Here is a 16,137-nt window from a genome sequence, read left to right on the forward strand (position 1 = left end):
CGTTGGTCAGCTAGACACGAAGCCTGCGAAGCACTTTGGAAAGGACTGCGACAAATTTTGACTGCTCTGAAAAGGATTGCGAGTGATGAAACAGGGAAAAAAATTACACAGTACGAGGCACTCGGTATTGTTCGCCAGCTTGATCGCTTAGAAACAGCAATTATGGCGAACTTATGCGGTTTGATTTTGAAAAGATTCAACCTCGTGAATTTGAAGTTACAGAGCGTGAATATTGATATCGGAAGTGTCGTAGAATTATATTATTCACTTGGTGATTTCGTCCAAAGTATCAGAGATGACTTTGACCACTTCGAAGCGACGGCTAAAGCTGCATCAGCTGTTCAAGAATATAAAGCCTGGATAAGTATCACAGATAATGAATTATCGTTTATTAAAGAATTCTGATGAAAATATCACGCGGTTCTTTCGCCACAGCTCTGGCTGAGTGTAACCGGCACCTTTGCTCGTGCTCGGGGGAGAGTTCTCGCACGATCATTCGTCGCAGAGACGGAACGTCAGCGTCTGCTTACGCTGCCGCTTACGATCTGGGGCGCTGCTCTCGGCTCTGACGTCGGGCGAACCTGGTCGTTGTCGAGAGGTCGCCACAGTTTGACGTTGAAGCGCATGCGCGAGATTTCAACTGTCAGAATCAAGCTACCTAGCACTACCTTTACAATTCGTTTATGAATGACGTATATAGATTAATCAACTAATGAGACAGGTAAATTATTAGCCTAATAAGTACAATGAAAAATATATGTTTATTGCACAGTGAATATACATGTGTAAAATCGTATAAAATATAGTATTTGATATTTAATACTAGTGTTTGGTGAGAGTAGGAGAGGATAAACTGTTCGTTGTAACAATTTACGTATATTACAGAGTAATCAAGTAAAGATAAAGGTACAAAATAAAACGTTGTAATACAATAGGTGCGTGGAATAAATATACACGTGCTCAATACAATACACTCAGTTACTGAGTCCCGTCTAATCCAAGACAACCCGGTCAGTTTTGACGCAATCGACAGACTACCTCTATCGTTCGCTAACAGTCGTTTATTACCTATGTATAAGTGACATCTATACTTTCACACGCATTGTACATTTGTATATTTCTCATGATCTGCGCATATATCAACAGTATTAACCTCCAAAACAATCTGAATAAATTCCAGGAGCACCACTAGACTTTCTGAACCAAGACTTAATTATACATGTATTGCTATGCTATTTAAGTTCGTCTGAGTTGCTGAACTATTTTTTCAATAATCTTTTTGCTCTTGGTAACTCTGGGTCTGCCTCCAACATCTTCTCCCAATAAAATACGCATGCCTTCGTCGCCGCCAGCTGTAAAAGCTTTCTGTAGCAATATTTTGTTAATTCCAGCCTTAGATAATTTATTTTTTATGTGGTCAGAGACCTCAGTGAACTTATCCAGCGAGGCTTTGTTGCATGAAATTTCTTTAGCAGCCTCGTCGGATTCCAAGATACGTAGTACGCTTCTTGTATGTTTTGTAATGAGGGATGTATCGACACCAACTCTTTGTATTAATTTTTGCAATACTTGTACGTCGTTGATATCGTTGTGTGCCTCTTGTACGTCACTGACGTCGATAAAATCTAAAGCAAGTGCTTCTTGAGTAAATTTTTTTTTAGCTAGTCTTCGTTCTGGTAGTTTTTCTTGAAAAACGTACAACGTGTCAGCGAATCCTTCTACAACTGGCATGAATTCGTTTATTAGATTCAAATCAGCTGCCAGCCATAAAATTCTCGGCGCATCAAATCTGCCAATCATTAATCAAAAACGCGTAAGTAGGTATTATATAATTTTTCTTTCAGCCTAATAAATTCTACCGAACCAATAATCACCTAAAGGCGTTGTGGGCTATAAGAACAACCGAGCGCCCTTGAGATTGTAAAAAATTCAGAAAATCTGTAAATGCAGTTCTGGCGGGCACCGTGTTCAACCTCACATCCCTCAAATACATTTCACCATTTGAAACGTGCAAACCAGTGACTTGAGCTGCTCCTGGTGTCATGCCTTTTGACGGTATGATGTAGAAATTAAACAAACCCTCCTCGGTGCATGTAGCAATCTGTAATTAATTATATAATTAATAACTTCAATGGTTTCGTTACGAAATGAATGGTCATATGTCAAAGTAATTTTCACCTGGCAAATTTCGGATGCTTTGTGTAGACCAGTTGTTTCCAAATCAAAAATTACTGCAGAGCAACTATCGTAATCCACGGTTCCTGGTTACATAACAGTTATTTCAATTCTGCTGATATAGTGACTATCATCATTACACGTTATTATTTACAAATTACTTACCAATTAAAGTTGGATTTTCTATCAAATCCGAAACTTTACAGAGTCCACTTTCTGTCTGATACGTTATGCCTTCTCGTTTCGATGTTGCAGCAGTTTTTGCGGATCTTTTTTTTTTTTGCAAAAAGCATTCTTCTTTTGTACTCGATAGACCGTCTGGAATTGGCTTGAGCCTCTCTTTTTTTGTCTTTTAGCTCTCTATACTTTCGTGTTTCCTTCCCAGGCGAAAGACTTGCTTGGAGGTTTACGTCAAAAATATATTTGGTACCAATATTTTTTTGCCCTACTGCAGCCGCGACTCTTGTGTTGAACGATTCCGATCCTGCATAAAATCGCGATTTCGGATGTTTATTGGCGACAATGCTATTGAAACTCTCATTAGACTGGCTCGAAGCGCAGGGTGCTAGTTTGTTGGCATTGGCAGCAAAACGGTCAAACAATTTTGACATCGAAAGTTTGAGGCTTGATCGGAAAGAGGTTTCCCATGTGCAAGATTCGCATGAACAAAGTCATCTCCCGCGGACTTGTAGCCGCACCACTGACCACAATTATTGTGATCGCCAAATGCATGGGGTACGACATTTTTCAGCGAAGCTCCCACGTTTGTTGGATTTCGCTTATTTTGTTTGACTGCGCAAGAAAAGCAATTGGAAAAGTATTGGATTAATTTGGGCTGCAATTTCATCGAGTATAGTGCATTTTTTAATGCTTCGTGCGCATGATTAAAATCCGACCATTTTTCTATTTGTTCTCCAGCTTCCCTACGCACTGCTGCAATAGTGCAAGAAGCATTATCGCCAATCAGTACCGCAATTTTGGCATTTTCATCTTTGAGTAGCTCATTTTGATTGACTAATTCGATAGCCATGTCAGGCTCCATAGCCTTTGCGGATCCTGAGAAGTTGCGTCTGCAACTTCGGTCGTCCTTCTCATGTCCTGATTCACATAGTTGACATCTTTTACTGCAAGCACAGTAGGACAATACTTTTCCCGTATGGTACCCGATTAGTGAACTATGACCTGCATGATATATGACTCACAGAAATATTCGTGTTGTACTTTAGTATGCATATGCCTGGATAAATTGTGTATATAATAACCAGACAAACTGTTGTATGCGTGACCGGTGACTCGCTTCTGCCACCCGGCGTCAATTGAAGCAATTATCTTACTTGGTGCATTGGATGCAGGTGGTTGATTTTCTTGCGTGTCAGGATTGGGAGAGTCGTGTTCTGTTAAGTGTGAATTGCCGGTTTTGTTACTGCGGATGGAAACCGGCACGTGATTTCATAAACCATTGTATAATGCATCATTACAGAACAATATGTTTTTATTTTCACATGCAAATCATTGTACAAAATACATAACAATTCAATTTCATTCACATGGTTACGATAACAAAACTACAATTATTATTACTGTAATGAAAGAACAATTTCATCAATAATACGTATTGAAACTTTGATCTTCCAAATTTTACTGAATCCTATACATAAAATACTGATAATTGCCTACGATACTTCGACTCAAACATTATGCGAATGGATTGATGGATGGATTTACGTGGATTGAATTAATATAAATGCCTGATTCGTGATCAAATTATTCGTCAAAAGCATACGTATTAGTTACAATACAAAAGATTTTGTTGTATTTGTATATTACTCGAATTTTGTTTCGTAAATATGTCCAAACCAGGTACACAGAGTAAAACCGCATGAGAAATAGATTAATTTTTGTAATGTATAATTGTATAAAGCGTATAAAGTGTATAAAGCGTATATATATGTAAGCTTGGGTACGTTACCAAGCTACGTAGCGCCGCGCGTTGGCTCATGCGCAGAGAGTCAGTATGAAAGATGACTCCGAGCTACGAGCACTAATGACAATACAAAAGTCATAACAAAGGTTTGCTATCGGCAATTGTATTGATTCAGGTTAGTTTGTAAGTGTGTGCGATTAATGTAAATAACTTATCGTTTTGTTAACTCTTGTAAATATTTGATATTTCAGTTGTTTACTACATCATACAAGTGTTGATTAATAACCTCAAATCCACTCCATCAAAGTTCCTTGTCTGTCGCTTACAAATCAATACAATGGAGAAAAAAGCAAAATTTTACTTCGTCTCGGAGGCTGGCATAGACTCAGCAAAAAGTACAGCAGTGAAAGTAAAAAAAATTCAGCTGCTTGGGCAAGAGGAAAGTTTTTTGTTTCCAGCGGACAAGCAGACGAGAGCTCAGCATGATAAGCTTTTCGAGAATGCTATTGTGAAGAACGTAGTCAAGAGTCTGAAGCAACGCAACAAATTTCGTAATGTAGTATTGACGTTGTCTGAAGAACTGGAAAACATCTACTTGGATGAGGAAGGTAATGTTGTTTTTCATGACGAATATCTTGAAGAGGATACCCCAATGCAAGAGGCAAGCGGAAACAGAGAGGCATCAGCCACGAGTGAGAGGAAAACGAGCTCGCTCGTGAAAGACATGGTAGTGGAAAAGTTTAATGGTGAGAATATGAATGCGAGTAATTGGATGCGTTTATATGTGCAGGAGTGTGACAGAGTGGGTATCGCGCAAAACAAATACGCGGAAGTTTTGAGATTGTTCCTAGAGAAGGGAGCGTTAGATTGGTATAGCGTATCGGTAAAACAGATTTCTTTATTGAACTGGGAAGCGTGGAATAACTCTTTTATCGACACCTTTGCCGCGCAGTCCTGGGTAGACATTGAGTATGCTTACAATTTCAAATTTTACAGCGGATCGTTACTAGAGTATGCGCTAAAGAAAAGGAGCTTATTATTAGAAGCGGATGATAGCCTATCCGTAAGCACTCAAATAAACATGATCGTGATTAGTTTACCAAAGTTTATTCAAAATAAACTAGATAGAAAGTCCATCGGGTGTGTAGACAGTCTCATGTCAAAACTAAAACAAATTGGGAAAATAAGTGATAAGAAAAATGAAAATGTAAACAAGAAAAGCTCAAATGAGAAAAGGCCATGTAGTATTTGCGAAAAACTAGGATATAGAAATAGATTCCATTTGGAAACAGTATGCCATAACAAAGATAGGCAAAGTAAAAATCCTAAAAATGAAAATATCAGGGTCACAAATAATAATGAAGTTCAGGAGATATTAGCTAGGCAAGAGGAATCAAAAAACGATTAGTCCTCCCACTTATAAAAATAAAAATATTTGCAAATGGCAATCCAGCAACAGCTTTATACGACTCTGGATCAAATGTTTCTTTGATCAGTAGTACATTCATAACTAATAAAAAAAATATTAAACAAATAATAAGTGGGAGAGATACCATCAAAGGTTTAGCTGGGATTGCAAAAACGGAGGGCATTGTAGATTTAAGAATAAAAATTTGTAACATCGAGGAGAATTTTCAATTTTTCATTGTTAAAGGAAATGCTATGGATGGTGAATTTTTGATTGGATTAGATGCGATAAAAAAATTCAGGTTATGCCAAGATGAAAATTTGAGGATATCTCAAAAACAGGAAAATACAAAATTGGTCAAGAAAAGTAATTTCAGTAAAATGAGCGCCAAAAAAAATCGATGAAATAATACAAAAAAATGAGAAAATATTTGCAAAATCAAAATTTGACATAGGAACAGTAAAGGGTTATGAAGCCACAGTAAAGTTGACAGAAAATAGGTACATTTCAAAGAAACCATATAAATGCTCTTTTCAAGATAAAGCAGAAATTGAAAACCAAGTAGAGGAATTATTAAATGCAGATTTAATAGAGGAGTCAAGCAGTCCTTTTGCAGCTCCTGTAACCTTGGCTTACAAGAAAGAGGAAGGAAAAAAACAAAAAAATCGTTTATGTATGGACTTTAAGGAACTAAACAAGATTATAGTTCCAGAGAGTCAACCATTCCCTAGGATAGAAGATCTTACCGTACGTGCCAGAAATTGTAAGTTTTTTACAAAATTAGACGTTAATTCGGCGTTTTGGTCGATCCCGATACGTGCGAAGGATAGATACAAGCTAGCCTTTGTAACACATAATAGGCACTTACAATGGAAATGCTTACCTTTCGGCTTAGAATCTGCTTCTGCCATTTTCCAAAGAGTTTTAGCAGGTATAATAAAAAAAAAAAAATTGGATGCATTTACCGTAAATTACATAGATGACATTTTAGTGTTTTCCAAGACATACGAGGAACATTTACAACATGTAGATATAGTATTGCAAATATTACATGATCAAGGCTTTAAATTGAACAAGAACAAATGTCAATTTGCTCAAGAAAGGATAACCTATCTGGGGCACGAAATTGAAAACAATATGGTTAAACCAATAAATGATAATTTAGTCGCTATCAAAAACTTTCCTATACCTACATCAATAACACATATTAGACAATTTTTAGGAAAAGTAAACTTTTACTTGGAGTTCATCCCAAATCATGTTGTCTTACTAGATCCTTTGCGAAATTTGTTAAGGAAGAATGTAACTTTCCACTGGTCTGAAGAATGTAGGAATAGTTTTAATTTAACAAAACAATTTTTATGTACAGTTCCAGCTTTGGCAATATTTGATCCAGAAGCTCCAATATTTATTTTCACAGATGCAAGTAATAAAGGAGTTGGAGCCATATTGAAGCAACCACAAAAAGACAATTCCTTAAAATCAGTATTTTTCTTTTCTAGAAAATTGACTGATGCTCAAAAAAGAAAAAAAGCAATTTATATAGAAGCCCTGGCTATTAAAGAAGCCATTTTGTATTGGCAATTCCATCTAATAGGAAAAAAGTTCATCATTTTTACGGATCATAAGCCACTAGAAAACTTCAACATAAAAAAATGTAGTGACATGGAACTAGTGAATATTTTAAATTATATTTCAATGCTCGACTTTGACATCATATACAATCCTGGTAAGGAAAATTCTGAAGCTGATTGTTTATCGAGAAATCCAGTTTTGGAACCTCGAGAAGATACAGAGTTGGACTACGCAATTAGAACCTCAAATTTATTAAAATTAATAGATATTAAAGAAAATCAAAAAGCATTAAGAGTAGATGATAAGTGCATCATAAAAGAAAACATAATTTATAAAGTATTAAACAAAAGAGAAAAAATTTGGATCACCGAAGATTTCGGAAAATCTCTTATCAAGGACATGCATGTAGATCAAGGACACATAGGCACAAAACAACTAATATTAACTTTCGGTCAAAAATTTTATTTTAAAAACATGTACAAACACATAAAAATGACCTGCAGATCTTGCGAAACTTGCATTAAAAATAAATCCAGAATAGGCTGCTTCAAAGCACCCTTATCTCAACTTGGTCCAGCAAAGGAACCCTTCGAAATTATTTCCATAGACACAATAGGAGGTTTTAAAGGCAATAAGAGTACAAAAAAATATTTACACCTGGCAGTGGACCACTTCACTAGATTCACCTACATAGTAACCTCAAAGACTCAAATGGCAAAAGATTTCATAAATCTAATTAAGAAAATAGAGAAAAATGGAAACATAAAATTAATTCTATCAGATCAATACCCTGGTATAAATTCAACTCAGTTCAAACAACATCTAAGTAAACAAAACATAGCACTGGTTTTCACGGCAGTGGACTGTGCATTTTCTAATGGATTAAACGAAAGAACAAACCAAACTCTCGTAAACAGAATAAGATGTAGAATCTATGAGCATAGAGAAAAATCATGGCCTCAGATAGCAGAAGAATGCACACAGGACTACAACAACACAATTCATAGCTCAACCGGATTCACACCGAATTACTTGCTCACAGGCTCTAACAAGTCATTTTTACCAGATGAGTTGAATGATAACAATTTGTCAAATTTAATCAGCAACAGAGAAATAGCGTTCAGAAGATCTAAACAAATACACGACCAAAATAAGGAATATTATGATAAGAATGTAAAGCGAATAGACTATAAGGTAGGAGATTTAGTTTATGTTCAGAGCGTTAATAAACTAAATAAGGATAAATTGGACCCAATCAGAACAGGTCCCTTTAGAATTAAAGAAAAAATTTCAGATGTAATGTTTTTGTTAAATAGTAGAGCCAGAAAAAACGAATCAAACATTTTTCATGCCAGCAAGCTGGTTCCTTATTTTGACGATGCGCTACATCGGTCTTGAGAGGGGGGATGTAAGCTTGGGTACGTTACCAAGCTACGTAGCGCCGCGCGTTGGCTCATGCGCAGAGAGTCAGTATGAAAGATGACTCCGAGCTACGAGCACTAATGACAATACAAAAGTCATAACAAAGGTTTGCTATCGGCAATTGTATTGATTCAGGTTAGTTTGTAAGTGTGTGCGATTAATGTAAATAACTTATCGTTTTGTTAACTCTTGTAAATATTTGATATTTCAGTTGTTTACTACATCATACAAGTGTTGATTAATAACCTCAAATCCACTCCATCAAAGTTCCTTGTCTGTCGCTTACATATATAAAGTGTATAAATTGGTTTTAAAAACTGGCGGAGACAGTTTTCTTCAAATTTCATCTTGAGTTGAAAATTCAAAAATCACTTCGAGTTTTCATTTAAAAATGAAGTAGCAAAAAATTCCTAAAAAAATTAATAAATAACTTATTTTATTGTATAATTTGTACTTTTTGTATAATTGTCTGTGGTGTGTAAAGTATATAGTTTGATTCTAAATGGTATCAGAGATAAATATTTTCTGAGTTCTTGGGCCTCAAATGCTGCACAGAAATCACCACTGCTAATTGTTTGTATTCATGGAATGCTCACGATAATGTTTTAGGCAAGGTATCATAGAACTGAAGTTTTCGTAGTATTGCAAGTGCTACTGCGTTTCAAGTTTGCTTGGAATGCAACATAACTTACAATAACTTGAAATATCAATTCGTTGACTTACTTTTTGGTACTATCGCTAATTGTGACAATTCTTTTTCTGTCTTTATAATAACTTTGCAGCTTTCTTTGGCCACTGCTTCAATGACAGGACCAACAGCTCTTTCGTGCCGTTTGAGCAAGGATTGTGAAACACTAGGTATATTCATTGACGAGCATATAGTGTTCATCTGGCTCTCACCTACACCGCATCAATGATTGCTGTGAAAAAATAAATAACTATGAAAAATAATTCAATTATAGTTTTTGTGCATTTCAGTTCATTCCGTATACATACCAATAGCTGCTTTTGAATTCACGTCGTAGCATCGTTTTTGTGCATTAAGTTTACTTGTATGAACGACAGATATTTGGTTACATCTGGCGCAAGCAATTTTTAAAATGCTGGCAAATCCGAATTTTCCCTCGCTTTGGGTATCCCTCAATGATAACGCCTGGTCACAATTTTTACACCACAATTGCTTTCCCAGCGTGTCAAGTTCCACTATTCTGCGCCCTTCGAGGTTATGTATGTTGACTAAGTTCTCATTCTGAAAGATTGTAAGGTATGAACATTCATTTCACCGTCAAATTTTTTTCTTTTTTCTTTATTGAACTAGTAAATATTTTGTTGAACAGTTATAATATAATTATATATAATATATATATATAATAATATAATATAATTAAATTCGTAATAATAACATAGGAAAATATAACTAACCTCTTTTTCGTGATTTTCGAGTAGTCTCTGTTTAGGAGCTTCTATTGCTCGTTTCATTTTACCTTTTACAAATTTTCCTTTTTTTTTGCCAATACCAGCATGCACATTATAAGGCATTTTCTAAATATGAAAAAAAAACTTTTTATACAATCCCAAACGATGTTACGATTACGCCAGATCGTCACGCCGTCGTCATGGGTACGACGAAGAAATGAAGGGAGAGAGTGAGATGGATATCGCGACGTTGCCGCATTTCTCGATGCAGTACCGTAACGTACAATTGTTCTAATTTTACGGTTTTTGTTTAACAGTATACAACTAGTAACCTTCATATCAAATTATCAATAATTCGCTTACGAGTAATTGTACTATATCAAACATGTGTATTATTAAAACAATAGAGGGCCTTGCTTTAGCGCCCACGCAAATCGTCCCTTCGCGCTGGAGCCACCTTAATAATTGAGTTAGTGGAGCACTCGAAATTTGTTTGCCGATCTCCTTGTTCAATGGTCTTAGCCCGAGTCCTCGCGATAACACGTAGAGTAACTTTTGTTCATGTACGGTCAAGAGTAGAGTCACGGTTTTGAGTCGAGTCCAACTTGTTTTAAATTGAGTCCAGCCAAATTCCGGTGCACGGGGTCCTGTCGAGTCAGCTCAGGTAAAAGGGGTCACCTCTTGTGTAGGCCGTATATCGTTGTGCGTGAGCGCTCGGTCTAGCGGAGCGATTTCTGAACCTAGGGTGATTGCAAGTACGGATTGAGTTGTGATGCGTTGCGATAAGCGTCATACTATTACCGTTAAGAAACGCGTAATTACAAATAATAATTAGAGGTGCGGTTAGCGCGTCGAATAAAATTTTCTTTTAGTTATTGTCCTTGTGAGTTATCATTATAGTTTGGCGATTAACACTGTATTTCGTAGAGTACAATCGCGGTCAGCTCGTCGAGTGAGATTTTGGTTTTAGTTTTTATTTAGTGGTTTATTTTTAAGTTGGCGATTAGCGCTGTATTTAGTAGAGGACAATCGCGGTTAGCTCGTCGGATCAGATTTTGTTTTTGATTTATTGGTCATTATCAAGGAGGCGACTAGCGCACGTAGGCTTAAGTTTTCTTATAAAGTTAATTTTTCTCAGTTCTGTTTATTTGATTTTGGACCGCGAAGATCGAATTTTAAATTAATCTTTTTTTTTATTTTTGTATCATAGCTGTCGTGAAATATGTTATTTCATTTTATTTTTGTGGAATAGCGTGTTGCTGTCGAGTGTCTTGCTCTCTCCCCAAAAATTAGCCCTCTCCTTTCCGCGGTACTGAGCTACCGAGTTAATTGTTAAGGTCTAGCGAATAACCAATTTCGAGGCGCGTTAATCACACCAGGCGCCCAACAGAATCTCGCAATATCTTTCGTAAGATCCAAGTGTCAGCTTACATAGCGGGCCGCCGAATTATTGTGTACGCGGTAAGTTCTCGGTCATTTTCTTCAAGTTTCCGAAGTACGGGAAAAATCACGTCACAAATTAGTGCCCATTTTTGTACATTAATTCCAAAAAATATGATCAGTTTGATTAAACACATTCGCCAAAGCAAACCTATCAATGAGAGTTCGACAAAAACACAGACATAGCCAACAACTAAATTAAATAGAGACAAAAAAATCGTAGCTGAATAACCAAATCCAGCTGTGAGAGAAAATGACTGTTACAATACACGTACAGGCATAATAAACGAAAATGAATTTTGCAAAACGTGGACAGGGATAAAATAGGAAACTGACATGCTAATAATAGTATCAGTGAAATGCATAAGTAATTGTTATAGAATTCATATAGTATAGTGCTTCCTGTCACCTTGCTGTATAGATTGTTCCACAAAAATTTACTGGTGGGTCTAAACTATTGGACGGTTGATGAAATGACGTAGATTAGTACCTGCAGTTTGGAGAGCACAATTTTTTGTCAGGGCATACAACCTAATTTCTATGTGAGCGCGTGAAATCTCTTCAACTAGTTTGTATTTGTAATTCACGAACTCTTCGACTATCAGCATATCTCTTACGTGTTTTTAAAGATCCAAAACTAGGTTACCACCTCCACACATAAGTTTTTTGAAAGCTGAAGACGCGAGTGAAGGTGAAAAGTTTTCCTCGTGTGGGGGCTTACCATTGTTTGCATTACATGCCCTTCTAAACAGTTTTTCTGCAACTACACAGATTCTTGCTACAGTTGATGATGGAGCTATGAGCCCGCGATGAGTCTTTGCAGCGACAAGCGCACTTTTATTGGCAAAATTGACATCGCCGTCAATGCTTAATACAGTCTTGCATGCAGCTAAGCATTCAACACATCGAATTTTACTGCATATGCCTCGAACAATGAAACCAGCAATATAGCCCACCGCTCGTTCAGAAAATTCGCTTAAATTGCTTGGTACAGACCACGAAAAACTTAAAAACTCTGAGCAGACTATTTGTAGGCCCATTATTATCTAAGTCATATCTTTTCTCAACTCGTAGATTATCCATTTCATTAACCCTTTCAGTCATACTGGGACCGCTACAGTCCCACCTTTTAAAAAATCACCTCAGAGCTCTAGTATTGAACCAAGGCCTCTGAAAATACGTATCTAGAGGTTTTTTGAGTCGCTGATCACGAATATGAGGTCAGATTTTGAAAATTCAAAATGGTGGATCCGCTATAGTCGATCCAATTGGGCAATGTGACAATAAATATTTCAATCGCATAAAATCTTACTTTATCAGGAATATTCCTTCAAATATACATTAGAAATAAATATTTCAGTTAATTTGAGATGAAATTTGAGATAATTAAAATCCGTGGTACCTCATCATTATTATTGATATATATTGTAACGGACAGCCGTTCAAAATCACACCGATACCAACGGTGCCCGTGACATACACTAAATGTCAACAACTGACACAGACAGCTGATAAAGACGACCAACGATATCGACCGTAACCAGCTAGCATCCAAATATATAAACAAAGCGACGGATGCTGACCACACAATAAGACACGCGAATAGGGAAATGACGTCGACAAGATCATCCATCGACAGCTCCGGGAGAGTATAAAACTGGGGGACCACGAAGAGCGGTTACCAGTTGTCCGGCAAAGCGCCGAGCTGTGTCATTGTAGTAACGAGGCGTTTCTCGTCTAGAGAGCGTCATCGAACTTAGCTTCACGAGGTTTAGAGAGGAAATTCAAGCATAGAGCTTATTCCGAATTTTGTAAAGAGATAGAAATTTAGAGTCCACGATAGCCCGAGATTTCTTGATGAAAGTTTGAATAGAGCGGAGTAGTTTAACGTTTAAGCTGTAGGGAAGTTAGGAGCAGAACCGATAAATTCTGATAGAATTATTATTTCTTAATTTTATTTTTATTTTTGTTCACTACGGTTATATTTTTTTGTAAAACTTTATTTTGTCTATTGACAGAGATATTTGTATTTTGTTAAGTCGCTATTAAACATATGTTATATTTAAACATGCACTCGTCTGTCTCGCTATCAGTGTATTTCTCGATCAATAACTTTATCTAGGAAAAGGGAGCGGAATAAATTCAACAGTCAGCCAAGGACTCCCCTGGTCTGAAAGATTGGCAGTATTTTGGGGCAGTAACCTAAAACAAATAATAGGCAGGCGACTCTGTTTATTCCGAGTTCGTGGTTAGAAGGGAGTACTGGGAAACCCGTATCTCCGAATAGGTGACATACGCCTCTCTCATTTGTCTCCAATTGGAAGCACGGCCGAAGGAGCCCTTGTCTTTCTGAGAGAGGAAGGGGCGGAGGTGCTTGTTCACGGTTTTAAGACGGCTTTGGTAATACCTAAGTCCGTATAGTTCGACTATCAAGGGTTTTTGGAGTCTGATAAGCTGATCCAGTTTTACCCATCAGAGGAGATTCCTTATAATTCTATCTCATTTGGCAAAGAACACACTAATAACGGGTTGACCTAATAGGTTTTGGCCCGAGATAAACCGCACACGTTACAATATATGTGCGCGCGTGCGTCATAATAAGGATATTGAAAAAAAACAAGTGAGAGAAAAAAAACAATAAAAAACACAAAAGAATGAAAAAAAAAACACGAAAAATTGAAGAAAAACACAAAAAGCCGAAAAAACCAAAAAAAAAACTAACAATAAAGTGGAACTAGATGCCCTCCACGTCCTCGTCGTTCGTTCCGGGTAGGGCTGAGGAAGAGACACGAATGTAGACAAAGAAAGATAATATGGCGTTTGCCATCTTGGATTTAGAAATGATAAAGTTATGACTTCAGATTCGTGATCAGTCATTCCAAAATCCCTCAAATGGCTAAATTCAGGCCAAAATATTGAGCAGAAGGATTTGAGATATAAAATATATTATTGAGTCTTGGTGAGCGGTCATATAAATGTATATTGTATAACGTATATTTTCGTTAACTTTTCGACCCGGATATGGGTCCTCCTCAAAACGATTAATTTTTTTTTTATTTGACTGTCAAGAACAAAAATTTTTTTACAATAAGACATAAATTACTATGGATGCAATACTATTGTCTATTGTAGGTTAGTGAAAACATATTAAATATCTGTTATGATTAAAAAGTAATAAAACTTAAAGAGTAATTTACCTTTTATAAGGAAGAGAATTAAGACGCTAGTCAGAATCATGAAATACTATTTGGCGAGCGAAGGTTCTTCAAATAGAATGACAATGAACGTTGTCGACTTCTCCAATTGTTAAGAGTGTAGGTGTTGAAGATATGAAAGTAAGTAATTAAAAAAACTATGTATATTCACAGTCTATAAGTCAAAATATTGAAAAGGTTTAAAGAAAGGGTTTATGATGGTTAAAATATTTTAAACGATGTCAAAACAATGGTACTGGTATCGTTATAACCCTATTCTCCATGTCTGAACAATTTTGTTAAACCGTTTGAGTCAACTGGTAAACGACGACTGATAGCAGAATCAAATATGACCTAGAGTGAAGGTGAACAAGGATAAACATTTGTAAAAACATGTAACATTGGGACATCAAAATTATCTACTTAGTTAAGGTTAAACAATGTGTGATATGAGGGCGGTAATCAGCGGTTTGTAAATATTGCGAAGATGTTTAACATCTTGTCTAAGATTAACGGAATTTGGATGTCCTACAATATTGCACATTTCTAGTAGTAACCCTTTATAATAATTGGGTTCTTAACAAAGGATGTTTGCATTGTCATAGTTGAAAGTATGTTATTTTTTGGTCACATGTTTAGTTAGAGCAGTATGTCGATCCTCATTATCGTGTACATTGCGTTGATGTTCTTTGAGTCTAGTGTCTAGATGGCGGCCAGTTTGTCCAATATACACTGGATTGCAATCGTAGCAGGGTATTTTATAAACTACGTTGGATCGTTTGCCCATAGGGATCCCATCTTTTCCCGTATCAAAGACAAGTTGCAAGTCTTTTGAGTTTTTTCCCACAAACTTGACATTGTGTTTGGTAAATAACCTATTCAACGACTCAAAGAGACCCGATACATATGGGATGGGGATAAATGTAGTGGCTGGTCTGTTGTTGTCATCTGCGGAAGCAGAGTCAATATTATTGTCAAGTAGGTTATTGATATGAAAGCGTCTCTTTTTTATATGTTTGTATAAAAGGCCATGTGGATGAACATTCCATCTTAAAATGTTATATCTAAGTGACAAGTTTTTTTCATGGAATTCTATACTTGATAATTTGATGGCTCGGTCAACAAGATTAAAGATGGTACCTATCTTGTAGGACATCGGGTGGTGGGAATTGAAATTCAAGTATCTTTGAGACCAAGTTTTTTTGTCAAACCAATCAGTTTTGATTTCCGAGTTGCTATGTATCAGCAATAAATCCAGGAAATTGATAGCGTTATTATCTTCTATTTTAATGGTGAATTGTAATCGGGGATGATATTGGTTGAAAATATTCCGTGTGTAGTCTATTTTACTTCAGGGACAGCAGTTAAAATATCGTCAACATATCGGAAGTAGAAGGTTATATCAAAATCTAGCTTACTGATGCATGACATTTCTAGGTCTTCTATCACAAGATCTGAACAGATTGGGGAGAGAGGGGATCCCATGGGTAACCCGAATTGTTGTGCGTATGTGTCCTTGTTCTTACCCCTCACATTTAGATTGGATTACTTCTGAGAACATGGGTTATATTCACAACATCGAG

The 16,137-nt window shown here is 36.5% G+C and overlaps 2 protein-coding genes across 2 annotated transcripts in view; both read left to right on the plus strand.

Annotated features, from left to right (window-relative positions):
• Nucleotides 1-16,137, plus strand: part of LOC124300690 (glutamate receptor ionotropic, NMDA 2B) — a 1,918,249-nt gene that overhangs the window by 440,644 nt on the left and 1,461,468 nt on the right. The gene's annotated exons all lie outside the window — the stretch shown is intronic.
• LOC124300693 (uncharacterized) lies at nt 4,196-5,818 on the plus strand. The gene is made up of 2 exons (XM_046755018.1): nt 4,196-4,274; nt 4,351-5,818. The coding sequence occupies exon 2, from the start codon at nt 4,437-4,439 to the stop codon at nt 5,505-5,507; it is 1,071 nt and encodes a 356-aa protein (XP_046610974.1). The 5' UTR covers nt 4,196-4,274; nt 4,351-4,436; the 3' UTR covers nt 5,508-5,818.

This window comes from Neodiprion virginianus, chromosome 3, assembly GCF_021901495.1.
Source record: "Neodiprion virginianus isolate iyNeoVirg1 chromosome 3, iyNeoVirg1.1, whole genome shotgun sequence".
Taxonomy (NCBI): Eukaryota; Metazoa; Arthropoda; class Insecta; order Hymenoptera; family Diprionidae; genus Neodiprion; species Neodiprion virginianus.